This window comes from Anoplolepis gracilipes, chromosome 3 (assembly GCF_047496725.1).
Source record: "Anoplolepis gracilipes chromosome 3, ASM4749672v1, whole genome shotgun sequence".
In the NCBI taxonomy this organism is placed as follows: domain Eukaryota; kingdom Metazoa; phylum Arthropoda; class Insecta; order Hymenoptera; family Formicidae; genus Anoplolepis; species Anoplolepis gracilipes.
Window position 1 is genome coordinate 6,230,251 of NC_132972.1, and position 12,635 is coordinate 6,242,885.

At 31.8% G+C, this 12,635-nt stretch overlaps 2 protein-coding genes across 10 annotated transcripts in view; both read right to left on the reverse strand.

Annotated features, from left to right (window-relative positions):
* Window positions 1-12,635, reverse strand: part of Rho-6 (serine protease rhomboid 6) — a 168,042-nt gene that overhangs the window by 14,315 nt on the left and 141,092 nt on the right. The window lies entirely within an intron of this gene.
* LOC140664083 (uncharacterized) lies at window positions 567-3,822 on the reverse strand. Its single transcript, XM_072888812.1, has one exon. The coding sequence runs from the start codon at window positions 1,911-1,913 to the stop codon at window positions 774-776; it is 1,140 nt and encodes a 379-aa protein (XP_072744913.1). The 5' UTR covers window positions 1,914-3,822; the 3' UTR covers window positions 567-773.

Consider the following 12,635-nt stretch of genomic DNA (forward strand, 5'->3'; position numbering starts at 1 on the left):
TACAGCTCCCGCTCTATTGTAATAAAGTCGCCTTTCAGCAGTTCGCAGTTTGCAGATATCGCCGGCTTTCCTCGGTTCCTTCTGTGGAAGCCTCTTCCTCTATAATTCAGCCGCAAATCCCGTAACGGCGCGAAAGACGTGTTTCGTGGAGCAATTTGCAGCAATGGCATGTACGCCTGAATACATTTACACGTGCAGATTAATCTTGAAACGATACGTTTGTATTGTCACGTATAAGCTGAAGTTGCATAAACTGAATAATGGTAGAATTTTTAACGGTTTTGTCTTAAAAGAAAAAGGAAGACATTTGCGGAATAGTAAGCGAATTAATAAATAAAGTAATGATAATATATATTTTTATTTTACAAGTTATTATTATATTTTATATTTTAAATAGAGAATAATTTGTGTGTGCATGTGTAAGATAAACTATTTTTTTACTTACCAAAGCATAAAATATAAAATTTAAGGTAATTATCGACAAATTGTTATTGTTATCGCATTAGTCTATTTTGTGATACAATATATCATAAATATAATTATATGAAATTATTATTTTCTCTAAAATTTTTTTAATCGCTGTTCATCGTGTGTTTAATAATTCTAAAATTAGAGATAAAAGAGATGCAATTTCATTGTTTTAATTTAAAAAAAAATGTGTTTAATTATTTCTAATTAAATAATGTTAATATTTATACAGCACAATCACTCTTTTCCTACAATATTTTTCTTGCACACGACGGATTCCGAATTATTTCTTACTTTAATATCTCTTATTTTTTCTTATCGCCATCCTCATCTAAATAAATTTCAGATTTGCGGATTTCTTTGATCCTAGTGCCACTGTCATTTCCCAAGTAGAAAATCGGTTCACAATGATCGATTATAAATTGTGTTCCCCTAGGACACGCAATCGTTTTGACTTCATCGTAATAATGGCGTTTCGGTTCTGGCTTGCCAATAAAAACTTGCGGTAAAAGAGCTAAACTATCTAAAGTCGATTTTGCGTATTGTATTCCAGCGTTGAAAGTTCTTCGAGTATTTGGCTGTTGAACATTGGAATCAGGATATGTTTGGTGGGAAGGTCTAGATTTTCGCGCCACTCGTAATTTTCTTGCTAAAACCTGATCGTTTACGTACGCATCTTCAGGATGCAAATGGTGCCCTTCATGATCCGATTGTCTTAGATCGACCGTATTTTCGATATCTGACTGTTTAGATTTAAGTCTTGACAATATTTCAAGGTTTCTTCTTTTTGCCTGTCTATGCAATTGATGATAATCTAAATGCTTTGAATCCAAGGATTTAGACCTCCTTGCCGGCGCTTTAGTTTCAAATAAATCAGAATCTAAATATTGCGTTCTACGATCTAGCAATTGTCTTGCATCGATTCTGTATTCGCTGTTCGAAAATTCAGGTCTCCTTGTCGGTATTTTAGTTACAGCCAGCTCAAAATCTGAATACTGTATTCTACGATCCGGCAATTGTCCTAAATTAGCCCTATATTCGTTATCCGAGGATTCAGGAGACCTTCTTGCCGGTACTTTGGTTACAGCTGACAATTGTCTTGAATTGATCTTGTATTCATTATCTGAGACTATAGGTCTCCTTACTATAGATCTATAACTTATAGGACCCAATAATTGTCTTGAATTGGTATATTCTTCCTTCGAATGTTTTCTTGGTAATTCGACTATATGCGAATTAAAATCGTTCAAATACTGCGAGCTATAGTCCGACGAGTCTTCTGAGTTGTCATCGTATTCGTTATCCGACAAATGTTTAGACTTTCCTGGTAATAGTATAAGATTGGATTTAGAATGTTTTCCGCCGTTTTCAGCTAACAAAATTACGTAGTGAAGTTGAATCACCATCAGCAACAAGAAAGTTCGAATGATTCGTTGAGATCCCATGACGATCGTTGAAGTCACTTCGAGACAAATTTAAACGGAGAAATTAGCTGCTTCGCGTTACGTTTCGCTTCGATTGTTACGAACGGATTTTGGACAGATTTTAAATCAGAATCGTAAGATATCAAACTTATATAGCTAATAGAATCACAGTATCAGCTATAAATAATACCCGCGACGTTGAGTGACTCTATACATGATTGGCCTACAATTATAACTAGCGCTTTAATATTCGTTTATTAATTTCACGCTGTATTATCTCATCAACGCTTGAATAAAAGGTGGTTTATGTGAGTTAATTTTTTTTATTATTAATAGCTCGTTTCATTATAATTTCAATCATTATTATTGCCATCATTTGTTGTGTGTAACGCAATTCCTATAAATATAGTAAATAATTACATAGTTGCACAAAACTTTAAAAAAAAAAATGCGTGAGGGAAGATTAATTCCCAGATTAATTCTTCTGCTCGAAACTGTATACCGCAATCAAACTAAACCCATCTAGTCGACTATTCCCATAACTGAGCCTTGGTTTAAAACTCGATCTCACGCGTCCTGGACCAAAACGACGAACGGCGGAGAGAGCAAACGATGTTGCACCGAAATCGCTGGTTTTCGTGGGCGTCTGCCGGTTTCGTGGTGTGGCACAGGAACCGAAACTCGGCGAGCCAACAATTCAGCGGCAAATTCTAGGATGACCCGAAAACACGAACCGAACAAAGGAGCACTAACCGTTGGACAAAGAGATCGCGAGAAGAGAACGCCGCACGCAGAAGAGAAGAGGGAGGTTCTCTCTCACCATCCGCATTCTACGGTGATTCAAACGGCATGCATATCGCGCCCATATTCCACAACGTTGCTCGTCTGTCTGTGTCGAATGAACTCATTTACTGATGATACCGCAAATACGTATGCAATGATACTGCGAATACGTCCGTCCAATGAATGCACATGTAATTACATTCGCGTACTTTGCCGTAGTATCATAAAAGCAAACAAGCTTGGTGGGGTATATTAAAAATGTCCCAATTTTTTTCTAAATGTGTCATGGCCTTTTTACCACACATTCACCGTATTTTGCATCAAATCTTTTCTTTTATCCTTTTAGCTAAACTATAATAAGATAATAATTTTATGTATCCCCCTCTTTCCCTCTTTGTTACAAAATCATGCGTTAAATTTTTGGTATAATATATTATGACAGCAATAGCCGTTCGTTTTTTTTTTCTTCTATGACAGTCATAGTTTATGTTGTTTTTTTTCTTCTTTTTTCTAATATATTTTTCGAAATTTATATTAAATTTTTGTCATATTTTTTCTTTCTCTTCGGGTAATTTTTTATTTTAATAAAATAAACCAAACTTTTTAAATCATCTTTAGGCTATCCTTAAATTACAAAATACCTGAACAAAACTTCTAAAAATAATTTCTCTTATTGTTACGTCATTATTTTTGTGTATTATTTTTCATTATAAATTTGTACATTTTTTTGGTGTGAATATATCGTAGTTAAAAAAAGAAAGAAGAAAGACGAAAATCGTTTATATCTAGAGAAAGTTTATGTCTTCTTTTCTTTAGTACAGTCGTGTTTGCTGCTCGAGCCAACTGTATTACGCTTGGCGTAGCTTCTGGCAAGGGTATTATTAGCTTCTTGCATTATTGCCTTGGATTAACTTGCGCAGAGTACCCACGCAAAAAGCTGTAATTTCTAATTAACTCGCGCGCACATGCTTTCCGCAGTTATTCGAATGATTTGAATAAGTGTGGATCTAAATCTGCTGTAATATCGCATTGTGTCAGAATATATAATTTTTTATCACATTATGATTAAAAGCTATCGCCAAATCATTTTTTTTCTTAACAAAACATTTCACTAATTAGGTACAAATTATATATGTACAAAATATATAGATCATTACTTACATATTGATATTTATTCTGAAGAGTTAAAATTCCAGAATGTCAAACCATAATCATTTCTTATATCTTACAGCTTGAAATAAACAAAAAAAATTTATTTACCAAATCGATTAGTTCTTATTTCTGGATCGAATAATTTAAAGCGTCATGATTAAAAGTATGAATTGAATCAAATCTTTTGAATTATTGCCATCCTTTAAATCATAATTTTATGTACAACTTCTATTTTCGTAAACATAGAAAAAAAATAATTAAGGGGATTCAAAATTATCGACAGAATATGAATTACAGATTTTAAAAATCTCTTTTTTGGCTATAAGGATTGATAAATCCTTCTCAATTCACAATTAAAATACTTATAAAAACAACATGCAAGGGCTAATAATTTCATATAAAAATGATAAAAAATTAAAAGATAACAGTTACGTCGTAACAATATTTACTTAATATAAAAAGTTCTACGGTATGTTCGTGCAAGAGATATAGCGTCCGCGTTTGGAATAACATAACAGAATATTAGTAAACTTTTGGAAATGACTTTAGAAGCCTAGTAAAAAAGATTTTCAAAATCTGTCAAAAATTACTCTCGTGCATCTGTGAGGGTGAGAGATTGAAACACAAACTCACGTCAGACGCCATTTCTAAAAGTTCACAAATATTTCTTCATGCAATTCCTAGTAGAAACCATCTATCTTATTTTGTATGTATAAATTGCAAAACTTTTATATTAAGCAAATATATTGTCATGTCAGATTAAATTTTGATCGATAATATAAAACAGCTTTTGGATTCCCTTATAAGTAATATTAATGGAATTAGACGATTCTCAGAACTTCATTCTTATGTAAAAAACGCTTTACTTATGGGTGCCTCTTTGAGATCTGTCATGTCGATAAAGATTATATCATCTGCGTATTATTCAGGAAGGACACAAACAACGCAGGTCAAAGCCGCGGAAGCGGAAACGTGCGATGCATTTTCGACCGCAGGTCAATGAATGTTCGTTCGCGGTTATCTGCCTGCGTGAACGCGTGCGGTGAGCATGCGTGCGTACATGCCCGCTTCGTTTGTAATATCTACGACGGCCGTATTTCCATGTTTACAGCCATGGTGAGGACGACATCGTAAATGATAATTCCGCCGCCGAGTATAATTCAGAAATATCAATTCTGAATGGGGAAATAGATCGTCGTGCCAGAGCATTAACTCGTTGTTCTCCGTGTTGTGAACGGTGCTTCGTACGCTGTATTATTTCCGCCGTTTTGTTAAATTTACGCAATATCGCTTGGTGCAATGCAAGATAAAATAGGATTGTATCACTGTAAATAATCCGGATAATTATAACCAGATAATTTTAGAAATTTACGACCGAAATTGTATTTAAAATCTAAGATTGCATTAAGTTTTACATTCACGGAACGGCCATCACTTAGTTATACTCAAACATTACGAAAATAGCAATAAATCTTGAAACTAATTTGCATTTATATTGAGATAAATATTACAATATTTCCCAATTCTCGATATATCTTTTTATCTCTATATTTTTCTTATTGTATTATTTTTTTTTTCCTTATCAAATATATATTCCTGTATTATCATATTAAAATGTTTAAACTTTTGTAGCTTACAATGTAAAAAAAAAAAAAAAAAAAAAAAAAAACGTATCACATAAATTATTTATTTTACAAACTTTTCTATAAAATAAAATAAAATATTAAATTGCCGCAATCTTCAGCTCATCAAATAATGTTTCTTCCTATAATTACATACCATTTCCTATAATTATATACTACCGCGGAAAGGGGCAAAATTATAGACGACGTATTGTCGATTTCGAACATTCTCGGACATGCGAAAACTCGCATCACTACGTGCGCTCGTTGAATCTGAAGTATATTTTCGCGGCGACGTAGTTTGGCAAGTTGAGCCGTGCGGTGGGCGTTAATCGCCGACGAAACTTCGACTTCATCGGAATACGCGCGGCAGCCGAGGGATCCGAGGTAGGAACGGCTTAATGAAGCATTGACGTGTCCGGCAAAACCGTGTACCTGTCCGCGTGTAATTAACGTAACGCCGCCATCGGTCCGTGGACCGCGCAAATCAAGCGGTACGCCGAGAGCGAACCCCCGACGCCGTAATTAGTGGCTCGCGCGGCGCAAAGAACAATGGGGAGTAGAGGTGTGTGATCGCGTTATCTCCGTACCTGTCGATATTTGTGGCCGCCCAAGACGCGGCTCGAATATCGATGGGCTTGGATGACCTAGGTAGAACGTATAGAACTTCCGGAATTATCGCTCGTATAATGGAGGAGAGAAATTCACCGCAGCTTGATATCCCGTCGCGCTTACCACACAAATCCTCCCTTATACTATTGCTTTTTGCTTCTTATTGCGCTCCCAACTGATTTGAAAATATTTTTTAATATAATTCGTGAAAAAGCTAATAATAAATGAAATCCCTTTATTTGTAGAAATTATATTTTTATATCTTTTTGGTTTTTTTGGTACATATTTTATACGAATTAAATTATTGTCTCAGATTTAATTGAATTAATTATTTGTCTCACAGCATAATTTTTTGGCATAAAATACTTTGATTACAAAATTACTCGTTCGTCTGACTTGATTGCATAAATATTGCAGTCTTCTCATTATTAAAATTTAGTCAGCAAAGATAATTTAATAAATCATCGCGACACATATGTACATCAAATGTTCTTTCAGCTAATATTTTATTGCAACAAGAGTGACATAAATGCATATTGTATATCAAACTGATAGCCAAAATGCAGGCATTGTCAGAGATAGAAGCGGGATTTCATTAATCCATCAGATCATGCTACATATCAGGGAGATAATATTGACTAATTAATTTGGCATTACTGACGATTGTCCTTCGTGTTTGTGATAATTCTAAATTATAGGTAGAGAGCTAACTGAATTGTACAATGATTTCTCGATACGAAGGCACGGAAATGTTGCTTGCATCATACGCGATCTTTGTTTACAAAATTATCACCGAATTCATTCAACATATCTCATACATGTTCTCTATCAATTCCTATATACCCTGTATGAGAGAAATACTTGAATACGTACTCGTCAGCAGGGATTAAGGGCGACTTCCTTTTGCGAGTTTACGACGTCGAAAGTTTCGCGAGCAGCCGAGGAGCTCGTATCATTAATTATTCTACGGTAGCGTGACTACCAGTTACATATCTACGATTGGCTCATTAATTTTCAGCGACATCATATTGACTTTCTGTCGAGAAGCCTTGATATTCCGAAATCCCGGCGACATTACCGGCGATCGTTCAGTGAATGTGTGTCAAAATGCCGCGTCGCTGTCTCTGGCCGGTTACAAATCAAAATCACAACCATGTGTATGCATGTTCAATCCTAAAATCATCTTCGAATTTACCATGAATTTATATGCAATGTCCTTCAGGGAAAACGTTACGAAATGATCACTCGTTTCAAGTAGACGGAAACGAGAAACCCACCGCTATTATCTCATGGAGATTTTCGAAAAGTTCACAATCTCGCCCGAAATTACCTACATTGCTATGTATATGTATGTAATATAAGATTACATGATTATAAAATCATAGTAAAGTGTGATACACACAGAGTATTTCAGATAAAGCTGCTGTACGCGCGCGAAATATTTCATATAATAGTGCACGGTGTCAAAATCAAATTTGATATATCATAGAACTTTATATTTATATGAAACAGCATAAAAGCATGAATAAAAATTATTCAGAGAGAAAATTATTCGCCAGAGAATAGTTTCGTCATTTTATAGCGAGATACTTGAAACATCCGTAGCAGTCCTTGTTATTTCATAATAAAAATCCAGAATCAAAAGCTACGATGATATCAAATAACGATGCAAAAATCGCATTAAAATTGTTAAAACTTAACAAAAATTAACAAATGTAGATATATTGAGTATTTTATTAATTCTTTGTTGGATTCAAATAATGATAAAGTCTGTTATATTTTACTGTTATCGTTTATAATATTATCAATTTGTGACAGTTAATTAATTTTCCTCTCAATTTTTATTTTATTAACGTGCTTTTACTCGCATAATTAGTTGAATTTCCTGAAAATAAAAATTATAGCCAAAATGTATATAAATATAAGGAAGACAGAAAACTGATTAACATTATAATTATTTATCAAATAATCGCGCACGCGTGCGAGTGTGAATATATATAGTCTCGCGTATTAAACTCACGAATGTAAAGTCATTGAACGCATGTGTCTTCTTTGAAGCGTAATAAAGCTTCCTGAAAATTAATTGCTGAACGCAAAACCGGAAAAAGGTGACAAAGTTGCACCCTTTGTCGTTCCACTTACGTGAACATTTTGAAAGTGATTGACTTTGTTTGAAGCTGAGTTTAATTACATTAAATCAACCTCAGACACATGGAAAAAATTATCCACGTTACCTTTAAACCATCGATAATATGCTAAAGCTTTAAAGAGGGTGTGTGTTCATATGTTGAATATATTTTAAAAGTTTCCTCAAAATCTTATTTGCATAATATAAGAAAAATATTAAGATTTAATAAAAATATATTAAGATATAATAGAAATATATACATTTTAAGATAAATATCTCGTATATAATTAATAATTAAATTATAAAATAACCAGTGTTGTTAAAATGAATAATATCGGTAGACTATCAGAGGGAGCAGAAAAGAACAAACATTAATTTTCCTTCCGTTAATAAAAATAAAATTGTATATTAATCATTATATTTATAATAATAAGTATATATATATATAATAAAATATAATATAATATTTACATGATCAATATAACAATAAACTATCTTTAATTATAGGTTATTATATTATAGATAAAATTAATATAATAGATAAAATAAGTAATAATTATACATTAAAAAACGCTAAAATATTCAATACAATTCTTATATTGAAGCTAAAATAAAGCAATATTACATTCGTTCGTATTCTGTATACGTTCATTAGTTTTTTAGTTCATTTTTCCTGTACTAAATAATTTCCCTGCAGTATCAAGGATATTACAGAAAATAACTCTCGCTCTGCAACGCATCTGCAAAAATTTATTAAACATATTTCTCTATCTACGAGCAAAGTAAGATGCTGTTTCGGCATAAAGTATATAAAGCGCGTAAATTATTTAGTAAATCTCTCTGAAAAATAATTGAGCACATTGCTGCGATACACACAGAAATAAATTACATTTCTGTGTTCTGTTTGTGTACTATCTGTTTAATTGCATGTTTAGACTCGAAAATGTGAAATGTAATGACCAAAAAATTTTAGATAATATTAAGTCTTTCTCATGTTAATCCACACAGACCAAACCCGATAATAAAGCATAATTAATTGTTCCATCTCTGAGTTTCAATTTGAATACATTGTGTTGCTCCCCAAACTGCAGATTAAATTTTAATTATCATTTGCAATCGGTCATTCGATATAGATATAATTTTGATAATCCTTTTTAAAACTCGTTTTTTTAATACTGTCATGTATGTACAAAATTATAATATTAATCCTTTAAAAACTAATAAAAAAAACTTCATAATATAATTAAATATATAAACAACATTATATATATACAAATAATAATATCTTTTTAAAAAGGTTAAACGATAGATTTTCATAAATCTCAACATAATTTTTAACATATTTTTTGTTAGGAATTAAAGAGACGTGTGTGTAATACAACTTCTCCGCTATGTCATATTATAATTCATCACTATAAACGAGTACTCAGAATAAATCGTTAACAATTTTACGACGTCAAGCCATATTGGAATAACATTGGCTTTATTCTCTCGCCGATATATATATATATATATATTATATATGTGAAACGTATTTGTTGGACTTAAGATAATGCAATGTATGAAAGTTTGCGATAAAAAATCTCGTTAAGAGACTGTTAAGATTTCTGGAAATATTTTACATTTTTTATTTTAGCTTTTCATTTCAATTTTTTATAAAAAAATTTTATATTTAATGTAATATAATTATATCTGACAATTTTTATATATAAAACGGACTTTTATATAATTTATATACTCGCAATTTCTTATAATTTTTCATTTCTCTTCTTATTGTCCTATTATCCTATTATTAGCTTTTACTATTTCATATTTGCCACGTCAGCGGACATGTGGAATTGAGTAAAATAAAAGTTTAATTATATATATAACTACATCATATTATGCAATATGCAAATCATATATTGCAAAATTAATATTATCAATATATATTTTAACTAATATATATTGTACAATACATATATAATTATCTAATCATATAAAAATTGATATTATTATCTTAAAAAAGTTTGATAAAAGATTCTGTAAAACTAATACGTGTATGCGACCAATATTTTACAACGACTAAATTACGAGAGATTTTTTTCAATATGATTCTAATTATCCTATTAAAAACCAAATCATTTAATACAGTATAAAAATTACTAATTTTGTCAAATTAACTTAGAAACAAAGATGTATACTTTTATTTTTCTATGAGTTGATAATCATGATAACAAAATATTTTAAACTTCCATAACGGGAAAAAATGAAAATATCAAATACAAATACAAATATTTTAAGTACAAATATTTCTCTTTCCATCAAATGTTAAAGTTTTCTTAACCTTACACCGTTAATCGTTACAATTGCATGAGACTGCTCTTCCGGCGTTTATAGAGTCACGCTGCCTTGAAATTAATCTGTTCATAATTGTAAATTGCTATTGCATGAAATCGCACACCGACATTGTGCTCGTCAAGCTATTTTGGATAAGTTAGAGCGACAAAAGGAAAAGCCATTATATTTATAACGAGATGTAAAACGAATGGTCCTTCATTGGACCAATAAAATAATTGCATAAAGGCTAAGCAATCGTTTAACGTATTATTATTTAAAGTTTCATTAATTAAAGGCAGAAATTTTTTTAAAAGTTTTCCTCCTTAATTAAAAATTAAGCAAATGAAAAATTAACAAATTTTTTCAGAAAGTTTAAAGAATTTCATTAATTCTTCTACATTTTTTATATAACACAAAATTTTTCTTAACAAAATTATACGATGATTTATTACATGTAAGAAATAATTCTTATTAATCTAATATTACGCAACAAAACACTGTAATTAACAAGAATAAGAACAGATCATATAAAAATAGAAATTGATAATAGAATTAAAAATCTTTAAGCTTATTCTTAAATTTTAAACGTCATTACGTCTTTTTTTGTTTCAAATTGTCTTTAAAAAAATTGTTATATTTTATGTATGTACCTATATCCAGTTCGTGTAGTTTTTTTATCTTTTATTTTTCTTCACGGAAGAAAGACAGCGCGAACATTTCTCAATCTTTTGTCACATACTCTCAAGTCGTGTTCGTGATATTCGAAAATTCATACGTTCACCGAGAATAAAATTTGCCTGGCGTATGACTGACTATCGTCTATGGCGATTTAGAACCGAAACTCTATCCGAGCCAAGCTGCAGAATACGTCTGTGAAGAAGCTTGATAAACGTCTGCGTTGAGGACGAGACGATTAATTATTTAACTGAAATTTAACTGCGACAGACGACGCGATCTTCATGAGCGTACACATGAAGATTCAATGTCTCGAATGCTATTTCGAGCACCAAACAATTTTCGGTCTATGTCGGTGTGGTATATAGCGTATATCTCAACGGCTATTACATGGAATTACACAGCATCCGTCCTCATGTTTTTTCCGTCTCACGTGTTTTCTGCTTCGCGGCACATGACAACGTAATTACATTCGATCTGTCATCGTCGGTGCGACGAAAAGTCTATTATAGTGTCCGAGACAATTCGTTTCTTTTGTTCAAAGACGGATACGCTTCAAGAGTTGCTGCAACATTCTCCTTATTTACCAGATTTTTCTTGTGCGTCATTTTTTTCTTTTTTCTTTTTTTTTTTTTTGTATTTGCATCCAAAATTAAACACAATTAAAAATTAAAAGGGTAGCGCAAGCTAGTAATTAATAAAAATTTACTTTATTAATATCACCTTATATCTTATATTTAATTAAATAAATTTAAATTTAAAAAGAAAAAGATTTAAAAGGCAAAATAAAACTTCACGATTTCTTACGCTACATTATTTATCGACAAAGAAATATTGTGAATCCGGTTGGAAATTCAGAAAGGAATCGGAAATCGAGAGAAGAAGAGGAGCGGAGAGACATTGACGAACCCGGAAACGGAAATACCATAAGAAAGCTTCCCGTTCCGTGCAAGAACAGATCGTCGCGCAAACATGTAAATCGCGCCAGAATATTTCAAGACGATTTTCCGCGGAACTAGTTTCCGATTTAAATGAATTCTCATGAATTTCGTGGTCGGAGAACCGGCTTATAAGCGTGCTTCATCGCCGTCATCCTCAGGAAAAGAACTCTTCAGGAAAAGAACTTTCGAAATGAGAGAATACGCTAGCGAAATCAAATTGGACCAAGTTTCGATAAAAAGTCATTGATCGTTTAAAATAACTATCAAAAACTCAACGGAATTTCGCCCAAGTTCGAACGACAGGTAAAAGCTAGAATTCGCGCGTTTTCTACTTCCATACATAATGGTAATATATTTTAATATGGATTTCTTTCTTGCTTTTTTATTTTATTTTTTCGTTGAATATTTAAAATTGTACAAACTATTACACGATTAATCTAATTTTCTAATATATAATACATAGATATTATAAAAGAAATATAACCATTTAATTTTTTAATGCTCAACTCGT